Source organism: Cervus canadensis, chromosome 7 (genome assembly GCF_019320065.1).
Source record: "Cervus canadensis isolate Bull #8, Minnesota chromosome 7, ASM1932006v1, whole genome shotgun sequence".
Classification (NCBI taxonomy): Eukaryota; Metazoa; Chordata; class Mammalia; order Artiodactyla; family Cervidae; genus Cervus; species Cervus canadensis.
Genome location: NC_057392.1, coordinates 91,656,192 through 91,670,054, shown reverse-complemented (window position 1 = coordinate 91,670,054; position 13,863 = coordinate 91,656,192). Strand labels below are relative to the sequence as shown.

The window sequence follows — 13,863 nt, the reverse complement described above, 5'->3', positions numbered from 1 at the left end:
TAAACATATTACATGAAATCAAACCATAACAGAGTTTACCTTTTGGGGCGGGAGCTAGGGAATTCTGACTTTGGATATTTATTCTTTCCCTTGACATCTGAAATACCAGGTTCTCCACTACATCTGGATCCTTCCACTTCAAAGAAAAGGATAAAGAGTATTAGTAAACTGTCTCAGACAAGAAGCATCTTTCTTAAAACGTTAGTTCTAGCTCAATAGCTACAGTTTCCTAATCTAGTATTTTCTCACAAAAGTACCTTCAACTTTTTTGTAACCTAGTCATTTCCCCTGTAGTCATCCAGTCAGTCCTTACACTGACTGTATTTCCTGCTATACTAAGGCAGCTGAGAGCTGCTGCAGAAACAAATGAACAATAAACAAGTGGTATAATAAATGTACACTTTCCAGTCTCAGTTGTCAACCTTGCATCACTTAGCAACTCTTCTACCTATCACAGCACCTCCCTACCACTCACCTGGAATACTATCATACACTGGATCCTCTGCCCAGATTTTAAACTCCTTTTACTCCCAGCAGATGATCTACTTCACTTTATAAAGAAAATCAGATGTCATCTTCTATAATCAATTTTCCTTTTTTAAAATTTTGTAATTCTCTCAATTAACTATATTTCTCCTCAGCATCACTTCCTTTCCTTCTAATGCTAACTCATCTACCTATTTTCTTGATCACATTTCCTCCCAAAGGCCAACAAATTATTCTTTCCATTACATACCAACTTTTTTCCTAAACCCTGCCCCCACCAAGAAGCCCTCATTCTGCCTCTCTCTCCAACTATTTTTCCCGTCTCAAACATAGCAAAATTCGTCACAGAACACAGATGTTACTTCTATTTCTTCATCTACTAGTCTTATTTTTATTTTTTTTACTAGTCCTATTTTTTGTTTGTTTGTTTCAAAGCCACTGATAAAACAACCTGTATTTTGATGATCATTATAGTCTTATTTTAAAACATTTTCCGTCTTGCTCTGCTCTAACCAATCTTCAGAAATTAATTTTATGAAAGTCACTAACTGCTAAATGCAGCCATGTAACTGCTAAATCCACAGATCCCTTTTCATTTCTGCTCTAATTTGGCTCTAACTTGTCTACCTTAATCTGCTGCTACTCATGCCTATTTATTCATATTCAGTTATTTATTTACATTATAAATACCACAAACTATCCTGAGGTCCCAGAGCAAGATACTCTGTTTTGTTTTGCTGTTAGCTGCCCTTTCCTGGGGCTTTTTTCCTCAACCAAAAATGTTCTTCCTCACCTTCTTTAATGTGTTACCACTCTATTTCATCATGGCCTCCTTCATGAAATTTTTCTTGACTACCAGTTTTCACGAGATTCTTTAGGAAAAAAAGATCTGAAATTTTTGTACAGTACTAAAGCCAGAGGTGGAATTACATCATTAAATTGGAAAAATCTATGGGGTCATGTTCAAGCTTAAGGTTTACCTTTGATTAGTCCAGCTGCCTTTTCACTGGTATTGTTTCCTCCAAGTTCCATAGATTCATCATAAACATTACATTCCTAGAAGAAAAGGCATATTTCTTACATAGTATTGCTGTCAGTTTTAAGTAAACTTAAAAATATATCCTATTTTATACTGCTTTACTTTACACAATAAAGACTACTTAAATGGGTACCCTGTTCTAGACCAATGTAAGGAGGTACATTAAGAGGAAAAATGTACAAATTGAAGAAAAAAATTTTAACAGGTATCTGAAAAAAGAAAACTAGTCTGTGTCAACCTTTTCAAAAGAAATACAAAAGGCAAACTTCAATTATAAATGGCATATTACTGTGAGAAACAGTCACTTATGGGATTTAATTCAGAATTAAAACGAATTCTAACACTAGAAACTTTGAAACCAAGAGAAATTGAGAAATGAGTCGGACACAACTGAGCAACTGAAGTGAAGTGAAGAATTCACTCAGTTCACGCAGGTTTATTCAGTCTCATGAAACTGAACCACATGAACCACAGGACTCAATAGATAACAGATCTACAGTGAAGCTAAGCTGCCACTGACATCCTTTTTTTCTCTGTAATTCCTAAAGTGGGTAGATCTAACAGTCAGGTATCAGAGTGCCTCCTCCCTTGCTCTATCAGGGATTTTCCTGCCAACTCTTTGTTCTTTTCCCTTCCTGTTTGTTTCAAAAATGTATGTATGTGAGCACAAGAACTTCTATAAAAGCAAACTTTTATACTTCTCTCTGAAAGTATTTTCAACTGAGTCTACTAGGGCAGGGTTCCTCCAATCTTATCTCTAGACTTGATTCTGTATGAAGGAATGACAGATAAAATTGGGTTTAATTAAATTAATCCTTTCAGTTTAAAAAGAAAGATAGGTAATATTGTGAAAGGAAGATCATTACTTTGAATCAAAACCTCACAGTGGTTTCAAGATTGGATAGCAGGAGTATAATGTAATTTTTGCCCAGAATTAAGGCCAATAAAAGATATTTTATTTTAGTTTTTTAAAAGACAATTTTAAACATTTTATAAAATCCCACAAAAGTTTACATTTCTCTAAAAATGTGGCTGAAAAGAAAATCCATCCCCTTCCAACAGTATGAGTCTAAACAGATTAAAAATCCAAGATATACCATTTTTAGAGATATATAACTAGAAATTAGATAATTAATTCTGAAAAGCATGAGCTCCAAGAAGCAGATGTTAAAAATGTCTTTAGTCAGACATCCTACCCAGTCTTCCTTAGTAATCAGCACAATCACTTATATTAAATAGCATGCAGAAATAATTTAAAAATTTATCTAAAAACTGAAGGATGTCTTTTACATTGTTCTTTTCACATTAAATGACTTTGCTCAGCAAGCCTTTTCCTCATGAAGTTCAAAAAAAATGCACATATAAAGTCTAACCAATCAAATATTATGCACCTCATGGAATTTAATAACATTTCACTCTGTAAGTTCGCAATATCCAAATCTATTTGACATAATGAAATTTCTATTGTAGTAAATGCCTGGCTGGAAATCACATTTTCAGTCTCAATTTCAACTAATGTAGCAAACAAAATATCCTAAAGCCTTTCTCCTGCATAACACGTTAAATGCATGGCTGATCTTAAGGGAAAAAAGAATGCCCGTTAAACTGGTAATTAACAATGAAGTTCTAAGTAGTCTTAGGTACTATTTTTCAGTTTTAATAACTAAAATGTAGCGGGTGGGGGGAAGGAAAAAGCACTGGAATATTCAGGGTAGGGGACTGAATCCTACATGTTAATAACATAGTTAAACTCCCAATAAAAGTACAAAGGAAATGCAACTAAGTTTATAAATTAAGAAAATGGAAAATGAATAAATAGCAGCAGGAAACTGATATGCAGCATCTTTGAAAACTAAAAAATCAAAAGAACAGCAGCAGATAAAAGTCCAAAAAAAAATATTTTGCATATACCTTGTACTTAAATTATTTCCTATTTTAAATTCTTTGGACTTTCAGCTGAGAATGAAGAACGATCATTTCATTCTAATAGCGCTTATTTTCCTTGTAAAATGAATTCTTTATTAATTCTTCACTTCACTTCAGTCGCTCAGTTGTGTCTGACTCATTGCGACCCCATGAACCGCAGGACGCCAGGCCTCCCTGTCCATTACCAACTACCAGAGTTTACCCAAACTCATGTCCATTGAGGCAGTGATGCCATCCAACCATCTCATCCTCTGTCATCCCCTTCTCCTCCTGCCTTCAATCTTTCCCAGCATCAAGGACTTTTCAAATGAGTCAGCTCTTTGCATCAGGTGGCCAAAGTACTGGAGTTTCAGCTTCAACATCAGTCCTTCCAATGAACACCCAGGACTGATCACCTTTAGGATGGACTGGCTGGATCTCCTTGCAGTCCAAGGGACTCTCAAGAGTCTTCTCCAACACCACAGTTCAAAAGCATCAATTTTTCGGAGCTCAGCTTTCTTTATAGTCCAACTCTCATATCCATACATGACTACGGGAAAAACCATAGCCTTGACTGGACGGAACTTTGTTGACAAAGTAATGTGTCTGCTTTTTAATATGCTGTCTAGGTTGGTCATAACTTTCCTTCCAAGGAGTAAGCATCTTTTAATTTCATGGCTGCAATCACCATCTGCAGTGATTTTGGAGCCCAAAAAAATATAGTCAGTCCCTGTTTCCCATCAATTTGCCATGAAGTGATCAGACTAGATGCCATGATCTTAGTTCAGGAAACTAAGCATTCAGAAAATGCTGTGCTTTAAGCCAACTTTTTCACTCTCCTCTTTCACTTTCACCAAGAGGCTCTTTAGTTCTTCTTCACTTTTCTGCCATAAGGGTGGTGTCATCTGCATATCTGAGGTTACTGATATTTCTCCCGGCAATCTTGACTCCAGTTTGTGCTTCCTCCAGCCCAGCGTTTCTCATGATGTATTTTGCATATAAGTTAAATAAGCAGGGTGACAATATACAGCCTTGACGTACTCCTTTCCCTATTTGGAACCAGTATGTTGTTCCATGTCTGGTTCTATACTGTTACTTCCTGACCTGCGCACAGGTTTCTCAAGAGGCAGTTCAGGTGGTCTGGTATTCCCATCTCTTTCAGAATTTTCCACAGTTTACTGTGATTCACACAGTCAAAGGCTTTGGCATAGTCAATAAAGCAGAAATAGATGTTTTTCTGGAACTGTCTTGCTTTTTCAATGATCCAGCGGATGTTGGCAATTTGATCTCTGGTTCCTCTGCTTTCTCTCAATCCAGCTTGAACATATGGAAGTTCTCAGTTCACGTATTGCTGAAGCCTGGCTTGGAGAATTTTGAGCATTACTTTACTAACATATGAGATGAGTGCAATTGTGCAGTAGTTTGAGCTTTCTTTGGGATTGGAATGAAAACTGACCTTTTCCAGTCCTGTGGCCAGTGCTGAGTTCTCCAAATTTATGGCATACTGAGTGCAGCACTTTCACAGCATCATCTTTCAGGATTTGAAATAGCTCAACTCGAATTCCATCACCTCCACTAGCTTTGTTCGTAGTGATGCTTCCTAAGGCCCACTTGACATCACATTCCAGGATGTCTGGCTTTAAGTGAGTGATCACACCATCATGATTATCTGGATCGTGAAGATCTTTTTTGTACAGTTCTTCTGTATATTTTCGCCATCTCTTTTTAATCTTCTGCTTCTGTTAGGTCCCTACCATTTCTGCTCTTTATTGAACCCATCTTTGCATGAAATGTTCCCTTGGTATCTCTAATTTTCTTGAAGAGATCTCTAGTCTTTCCCATTCTATTGTTTTCCTCTATTTCTTTGCATTGACTGCAGAGGAAGGCTTTCTTATCTCACCTTGCTATTCTTTGGAACTCTGCATTCAAATGAGTATATCTTTCCTTTTCTGCTTTGTTTTTCACTTCCCTTTTCACAGCTATTTGTAAGCCCTCTTCAGACAGCCATTTTGCTTTTTTGCATTTCTTTTTCTTGGGGATTATCTGTCTCCTGTACAGTGTCACGAACCTCCATCCATAGTTCATCAGGCACTCTATCAGATCTAGTCCCTTAAATCTAGTTCTCACTTCCACTGTATAATCATAACGGATTTGATTTAGGTCATACCTGAATGGTCTAGTGGTTTTCCCCACTTTCTTCAATTTACGTCTGATTTTGGCAATAAGTAGTTCATGATCTGAGCCACAGTCAACTCCTGGTCTTGTTTTTTCTGATTACATAGAGCTTCTCCATCTTTGGCTGCAAAGAATATAATCAAGCTGATTTTGGTGTTGACCATCTGATGTTCATGTGTAGAGTCTTCTCTTGTGTTGTTGGAAGAGAGTGTTTGCTATGACCAGTGCGTTCTCTTGGGAAAACTCTATTAGCCTTTGCCCTGCTTCATTCCGTACTCCAAGGCCAAATTTGCCTGTTACTCCAGGTGTTTCTTGACTTCCTACTTTTGCATTCCAGTCCCCTATAAAGAAAAGGACATCTTTTTTGGGTGTTAGTTCTAAAAGGTCTTGTAGGTCTTCACAGAACTGTTCAACTTCAGCTTCTTCGGTGTTACTGGTTGGGGCACAGACTTGGCTTACCGTGATATTGAATGGTTTGCCTTGGAAACAAACAGATCATTCTGTCATTTTTGAGATTGCATCCAAGTACTGCATTTCGGACTCTTGTTGACTATGATGGCTACTCTATTTCTTCTAAGGGATTCATGCCCACTCTATATATATAGCAGATTAATGGTCATCTGAGTTAAATTCACCCATTCCAGTCCATCTTAGTTTGCTGATTCCTAGAAAGTTAATGTTCACTTTTGCCATCTCCTATTTGACCACTTACAATTTGCCTGGATTCATGGACCTAACATTCCAGGTTTCTATGCAATATTGCTCTTTACAGCATCTGACCTTGCTTTTATCACCAGTCACATCCACAACTGGGTGTTGTTCTTGCTTTGGCTCCACCTCTTCATTCTTTCTGGAGTTATTTCTCCACTGATCGACACTAGCATGTTGGGCACCTGCCGACCTGGGGCGTTCATCTTTCAGTGTCCTATCTTTTTGGCTTTTCATACTGTTCAGAGGTTCTCAAGGCAAGAACACTGAAGTGGTTCTGAATATAAATATATTATGTGTATATATTCTATATCTAAAAACATACATAAGTTAAGTATGAAGAATAGTCACCCATACGCTCATCAATAGGACAGAATTATCACTATTAACATTTTGGCACATACATTATGTGTGACTACACTTAACACATATACAAATATGTATTTACAAATGAAGATTCAAATTCTCTACAAGATGTACCTGGCCTCTTTTTTTAACTAAAAAAGATCATGAAAGTATTCTTCAAAAATAGGATTTTATGGTTTGATAATAAGTTAATTATCATTTTATTGAAAAGTATTGCTTTTCTGCTTTTAAAATAATGCTGGGGCAATAAAGCTGTATTTTCCTCTTTGGAATAAATACATTTCTGATAACTTCTTCAGTTTTTTTGCAATGGCATTACTGAGTCAAAGATTATAAATCCTTTTAATGCTTCTGATACATATTACCAAATTGACTTCAAAATGTAGTATCAACTTTCACTCTCATCAGCAATATACAAGGCCATTCATCATACCTCTAAAAACTGGGTATTATCAACTTTTTACCAATAATTTTTTAATGACAAAATTTAAGTTTTACAATAAACCAGAGAGTTTAGAAAAAACACACTAATACTTTACCTTCTTCAGTTGATTTTTCTTAATTCTTTCAACAGGAAGAGACTTGCCATCATGGAAGTTGGTAAGAATCACTGCAATGGCTGTCAAAGTTTTGCCCTGTAAAATGTTTTACAAAGAAAAATGCTCAGATTCCGAAACCCAACAAAACCAATTTTTAAATTAAGAAAATATCAAACAGCATTCAGGGCCACAGAAGTGTGATTATTATACTAAATAATATACATATTAATGAAGTTATTTCACTGATTACATTAGGAAATGCCTTACCACGCTGTATTACTGGGAATTATTAAATAATTTACTCTAAAATACTATAAGCAACTTTGAGAAATGTTATTTTATTGAACAACTGCCATTTAAAATTTCACATTTAACCTTGAACTAATAACTTTATCATGAAACTACAACTAATTGCTTGCCATATAATTCAAAGCCAACTTAAAATGATTAGTAATTCTAGTATGAATATAAGGTCATTATTTTATTAAACTTAATTTAATTTCAAAACTTAAAGGCTACACCTTACCAATAGAGCAAAAAGGACAAGATACTTCTTTTGTATTTTTTAAAAGTAGAAATATAAATATTTTCATTATTTTCCATTATTTAGCTGAATTTATAATGAGCAACACATAAATAAATCTCTTTCAAGAAGAAAGCAGTGTAAAGCAATGTTTTGAAAGTGTGGTCCACAGCTCCTCGAAGTTTCCCCTAGGACACTTTTGGGTGTGTACAGTCAAAAATATTTTGATATTACTCAGACTTTATTTGTGTTGGATATTTGCAGTAATTCCACAAAATGCAATGGTGGGTAAAGCTGCTGCTGCTGCCTTAGCATGAAACAAAGCAGTTGGCACCGTACTATATCAGTAGTCATCGTATTTCTAACACATACAGTAAAAAGAAAAAAAATGTTTTAAAGAATGCTCTTGATAAAGCAGTACACATTCGTTTTACCAAATCTCACCTCTTAAGTATGGATATTTTAACTATTCTCATAAGATGGGAAAAACACAAAACACTTCTTTTGCATACCAAAACATGAAGGTTATCTAGAGAAAAATCACTTGAGACTGAATTGCAAGCTCAACTACCACACATCATCATTTTCAAGTATCACCATTTTAACTTGAAAGAATGACTGACAACTAGTTATTTATGATTGAGCGGCAGACATTTTCTTGAAAAATGAATAAAGTGAGCCTATGAACAGAGTGAGCCTATCAATTCCAAAGGAAAAAACTGACAATGTTTGTGGTTAATGATAAAATTTGAGCTTTTAAGCAAAATTTATATTAGAAAACTTGTATCAACAACATAAGCTCAGAAGCTTCCCAAATGTAAAATGCCTTTCTAATAAGATCAGCAGTAATACCAATGAATGTAAAGTTTTTTATATTATATAATGAAATGCATCAACATTTGGAAGATCTGTGTAACTCAGTGAACCAATATATTCCAAATGAGCAATAACTAATGTTACAAAATCATGCATGGATAAAATATCCATGCAATGTGCAAGCAACACCAGTGAATTTTAACAGAACAGAGTATAAAAAGTTCACTGACATGGTATTTAATTTTTACATTATCAGAATTTCCCTGGCAGTCTAGGGGTCAAGACTCTGCACTCCCAGTGTAGCGAGCACAGGTTCAATCCCTGGTTGGGGAACTAAGATCCTGCATGCCACACGGCGCAGCCAAGAAGAAAAGTCCCACATCATAACTATGAACCTTTAACAGGGATTTCAGTGGTGGTCTGGTGGTTAAGAATCCACTTTCCAATGCAGCAGATGTGGACTCGAGCCCTGGCTGAGGCACCAAGACCCCCCACGCTCAGCGGGATCCAGGCCCAGGCCCCCAGCCACAGAGCCCACGCCATAGCTACCGCTGCAGGACAGGAGCCCCCAGGCTGGAACACTGGAGGGGGCCGCCCATCCCTTCTCCAGTGGGTCTTCCCGACCCAAGAATCGAACCGGGGTCTCCTGCATTGTAGGCGGATTCTTTACCAACGGAGCTACCAGGAAGGCCCTTTAACAAACTAACACTTAATTTTGATGTTCTGGCAAAGATCTAGTTATCCAAAAAAACTGCTAAAGTACACCTCTTTCAAATATATATCTGAGTGAGGACTAATATTCTCTGTATATCTCAATGAAAACAACAGAATGAATGAAAAAACAGGTATGAGAAATCAGCTATCAACTATTAAGCTACACATTAAAGAGACTTGCAAAAATGTAAAACAATGCTAGTCTTCTCATCAAAACTGTTTTTGTTTTGGAGTGCACTTTTCACTGAAAAATATGCCAGTTCTGTTAGCAAGTAATGACTTAAAAAATTTATTATCAAAACGAAAAAGTATAAAAACTGTTGATGTAACAAATCATATCTTTCCTTTAATAAAACCTATAAAAGATAAGCAATCTTAAATTTCAAAAGAAATTGAGAAACATGTTTATATCATTACTGCCAATTGTTTTAATTGTACCTTGGGCAAACAAGCCATAAGAAAGAAAAAGAAGAAAAATTCGGCATTATTTCAAGTGAAAACCATAGGAAAAACTACATTCTACACTAATAGTGATATCTATTCCCAAACTGGTACCAGTATATTCCCATCTCTATCTACTTTAAGATTACTTCATATGAATCTTAAAAGTTACTGGACTTCCCTCGTGCCCAGAGAAGAGCCTGCCTGGAAATGCAGGGGACACAGGTTCAATCCCTAGACCAGAAAGATACCACATGCAGCAGGGCAGCTAGGCCTGTTCTTCGTAACTAAGTCTGTACTCTGAAGTCCCCAAGCTGCAACTACTTAACCTGTGTGCCGCAATTACTGAGGCCTGTGAACTCTGGAGCCGGCGCTCCACTACAAGAGAAGCCACGACAGTGAGAAGCCTGCTCACTTCAACGGGAGAGTAGCCCTTGCTCGCCACAAGAGAAAGCCTGTGTGCAGCAATAAAGACCCAGTGAAGTCAAATAAATAAAGTTAAAAAAAATCTTAGTTAAAAAATAAAATGTTATTAACTTAATAAAAAATATAATTACCAAACCCATATCATCAGCTAAAATTCCTCCATGAACATTTTCTGGTCGGTCCTTTTCAGAAAAATTTGTTATTGTGTTATAGTATAAGTCACTTCGCTGTTCCCAGAATGGTGGAAGTTCTTCACTGTTTTCCCGTGAAACCATCCAAGCTAAAGCTTGTTTTTGATGAGGAAGCAATGGTGTTTCAATAGCCTATAGGAAATGTCATAAACAGAAATACAGTAAGCCCTTTCTTATAATAAACCCCACAAAGAATCTGGAAAACAGTTGATCTTCTGATTTTAAAAAATGAATATATTAATGCTACATTTTAAAATTTCAAAGTTTTAAAAAAAAAAAAAAAAAATTTCAAAGTTTTAGATAGAAAATACTGGCTCAGTACCTCAGCTGGTTCCATTTCCTGAGTTTTATCATCTTCTTTTAAATCTTCAAACAGTTTGTCAAACTCTGTCTTAAGCTACCATAAACAACAACAAGAAACATAATGAAACAAATCAATTAATAACTGCACTTAATTCAGAGACTTCAAGTCATTTAACTAGGAGTTGCATACCAAAAGGTACATAAAATATATTAATTCTTTGAGATACTACACTGCTCAATAAAAGAGCAGATCCTTTACAAAACTGTTAGAGTCGAAAAAATATAGGGTGGAGTTTTAAGTCCTGGGTTTCAGTCACAGCTCTGTCACAAATAAACCTTTATATAACTTTGGGCAAGACATTTAACTTATATGGCCCTGTATCGTATTACTGCAAAACAAACAGAATGAACTAGATTTAGAGTGTATCTAAGGTTCCTTCTGCCATTGAAATTCTATGATTCTACTAGCTGTATTCAAACCATTTTAGCAGATCCTATCAGGTATATTTGACTTTTTCAAGTAAATAACATTACATTGATTAATATTATAATCAGAAACTTGCTATGTGCAACAAAGTATTACAATAATTTCAATCTTAATGCTAATTTAGTTGCTTCTTTAAACTGATCTTGTCCAATTTTATAGTAACATATATGTGTTATAATTACTTTTGTAAATTAGCAAATAAATATAGAGCATCAGTCGAGAAGAAACCATGCCAAGTCTAAAAGCTAGGAGAGGTAATCTGGGGTTTACCCACCAGACACAGGCTCAAGCCCTTCTAACAATGAACAGGGAAAATACACTAACTACCTTAGAATATAAAAAGGCTAACACTAATGAGTAGAGACAAAAAAAAAATTGTGTAATTTTTTTTTTTTATGTTTGTGTAATTGGTAGATTGATTTCACTATTTTATATCTGTTTTCCCCTAAACTAACCCAATGTAATAGTATCCTGGATCACAAAGTAGACAAAAGTAAGAAACAGACTAAGGCCAAAGATTTGGAACTAGTTTTTTTAGCACTGAATTTGAAATCTTACTGAATGGAATAAGTTTCAAGCTTCAATTTTCTAAAAATTATGGATACTTAAAAATTTTCAAATAATACAAAAACATCAAAATATAATAAAATATTCCAGGTATATATATCAAGGAATGTTTCAATGTATGCATGAATATATATATGCAGCTATATACCTTATCACTGCTTTTTTTATACATAAATATTTACAATATATTTTATTGATTCTATGTTTCATAACAATATAAAATCACTAACACTAGCACATGCATATTTATCTCATTTTTAAACATCAATCTTCAACATTTAAAATTCACTTTCAGATTATAAAATTTAAAAAAGCATACCTGTTCAGTGGTCATCTGTACCGCCGCATGAGCTGGCGTACTATAGCTCGGTCCAGCTCTTCCAGAGCCCCAGCCACCTTCCAAACTGAACCCTAAAGCTGTAATTCACAAAATGAAAAGAATACAAAATTATCTTTTAGTAAATTGTTTTTAAAGCTTTTCTAATAAGCTAAGTTAAAACTTTCCTTAATACATGTTTTAAACATTTCAAAGGTAAATTTCTTAGTTCATTCAAAAAATACATTAAAAGAATTCCACATGATTTGAACTTTTGAAACACAAGTAATACTTTTTCATTCTCTATTAGGAAATTCTTTTTGTCTATTACTTATTAAAAAGAATGTTTAAAATCGGGAATTTCCAGGCATTAACACTGGGGGAAATCTGGGCAGGGCCCTCCCTGTACATTTTTTCTGTGTGTGTGTGCAACCTCCTATGAATCTATTATTATAGATTAAACAATAAAAGAAAAAAAATTCATGTTAAATGTTAGACAAAAAAATTCAGGGATGTCCATCCTTAAAAATAGTCCTATAAAAGAACTTGGAGGCTTCAGCACTAATTAATTTAGTCAACCAAACTCAAAACTATTACTTAAGAGAATAAATGTTTTATAATTCTTACAATCATCTTACAATATCAATACAATATCTTACAATCATCTTACAATATCAAAATAATAGTATATTAAACCCTAAACTTACATTTTGGTGCAGGTCCCAATTTAAATCCATGTTTCTTTAACTCATCTAAAACTGCTTTTCTATTTTCTTCTTTTCCCCAAAATGTCATTTGCAGAGGCATGGTAAAAGTATTGTTTGCACCAAAAGGAACTACCCTATTATAATTAAGGGAAAAAAATGAGAAGTTAGTAGAGTTACTTCTTTACATTTAATTTTAAGTCCCATTAAGAATCATGTTAAATAACCGTCACATTCAAATTTTGCATGGAAGTAAAACAGAAAGCGATTGTGGAGGACAGAGAAGCCTGGAGCGCTACAGTCCACGGGGTTGCAGAGTGGGACACGAATCAGCAACTGAACAACAACAAAAAGGAACTAAGTGGGCAGACCAGCAAGAGAAAGAACATGGAGGAGGACCAACAGTGAGAAGCAAAGGGCCGTGTCTAGGATCAGAATGCCAGAGGAAACTAAGATGAGACAAGAGTTTAAATACACAAGATAACCTATTACCAAGGTTGTAAGATAAGTAAAATAGAAAGTTTACTTGAGAAGGTAGAGCTTTCACTAACAGAACTACTGAGTGTAGCAACCCATTCTGAGAAAATGGGGAATGATTTCAAAGAATTATTTCTGATTTGGGATTCACTGCAAGTTTACTCTCAACATCTGAAAAACCTGAGAAAGGAGATGAACTGAGAAAGGAGAAAACAAGTAAACAAGTGAGAAGACACTGCTAAGCATTTATCTTCCAAACTCACCTTTAAATATCCTAAACAATCTAAACTAAAATGGAGATCACAAACACAAATGCATACAAAACATAACCAAGGAGACTGAGTTTTAAAAAAGGAACAGGTGGTAAAACTAAGAAGGGATATGCCTAATTAATGCAACAGCTGCTACCTAGCTCCAGTCAAATGATGTCACGTGAGTATCCTGAATTACCAGATCTTCCATTTATCAAGAGAAATCTTTGTAAATAATGTTTTATAATTAGGGAAAAAATAATATGCATAAAATGCAGAATGTCCACATATTTTAATACTGGAAATGACTGAAAAAATTTAAACACTGTGTAGGCAAAATCAAACTCATCTGCAACTGATCACACCTATCAGCTTACAACCATATTTAAACAAACATTCCCAAACTTCTAAAATCAACACACTAAAAAG

General features: G+C 35.1%; 1 protein-coding gene across 2 annotated transcripts in view; it reads right to left on the bottom strand.

The window, feature by feature from the left end:
- Positions 1-13,863, bottom strand: part of HLTF (helicase like transcription factor) — a 63,801-nt gene that overhangs the window by 37,773 nt on the left and 12,165 nt on the right. For both annotated transcript variants that reach the window (XM_043474058.1, XM_043474059.1), the window contains exons 4-10: positions 12,710-12,843; positions 12,006-12,103; positions 10,652-10,726; positions 10,270-10,461; positions 7,219-7,314; positions 1,467-1,542; positions 40-136 (exon numbers count right to left, since the gene is read on the bottom strand). In XM_043474058.1, coding sequence (XP_043329993.1) covers positions 40-136; positions 1,467-1,542; positions 7,219-7,314; positions 10,270-10,461; positions 10,652-10,726; positions 12,006-12,103; positions 12,710-12,843 — 768 coding nt within the window. The remainder of the gene's footprint in view (positions 1-39; positions 137-1,466; positions 1,543-7,218; positions 7,315-10,269; positions 10,462-10,651; positions 10,727-12,005; positions 12,104-12,709; positions 12,844-13,863) is intronic.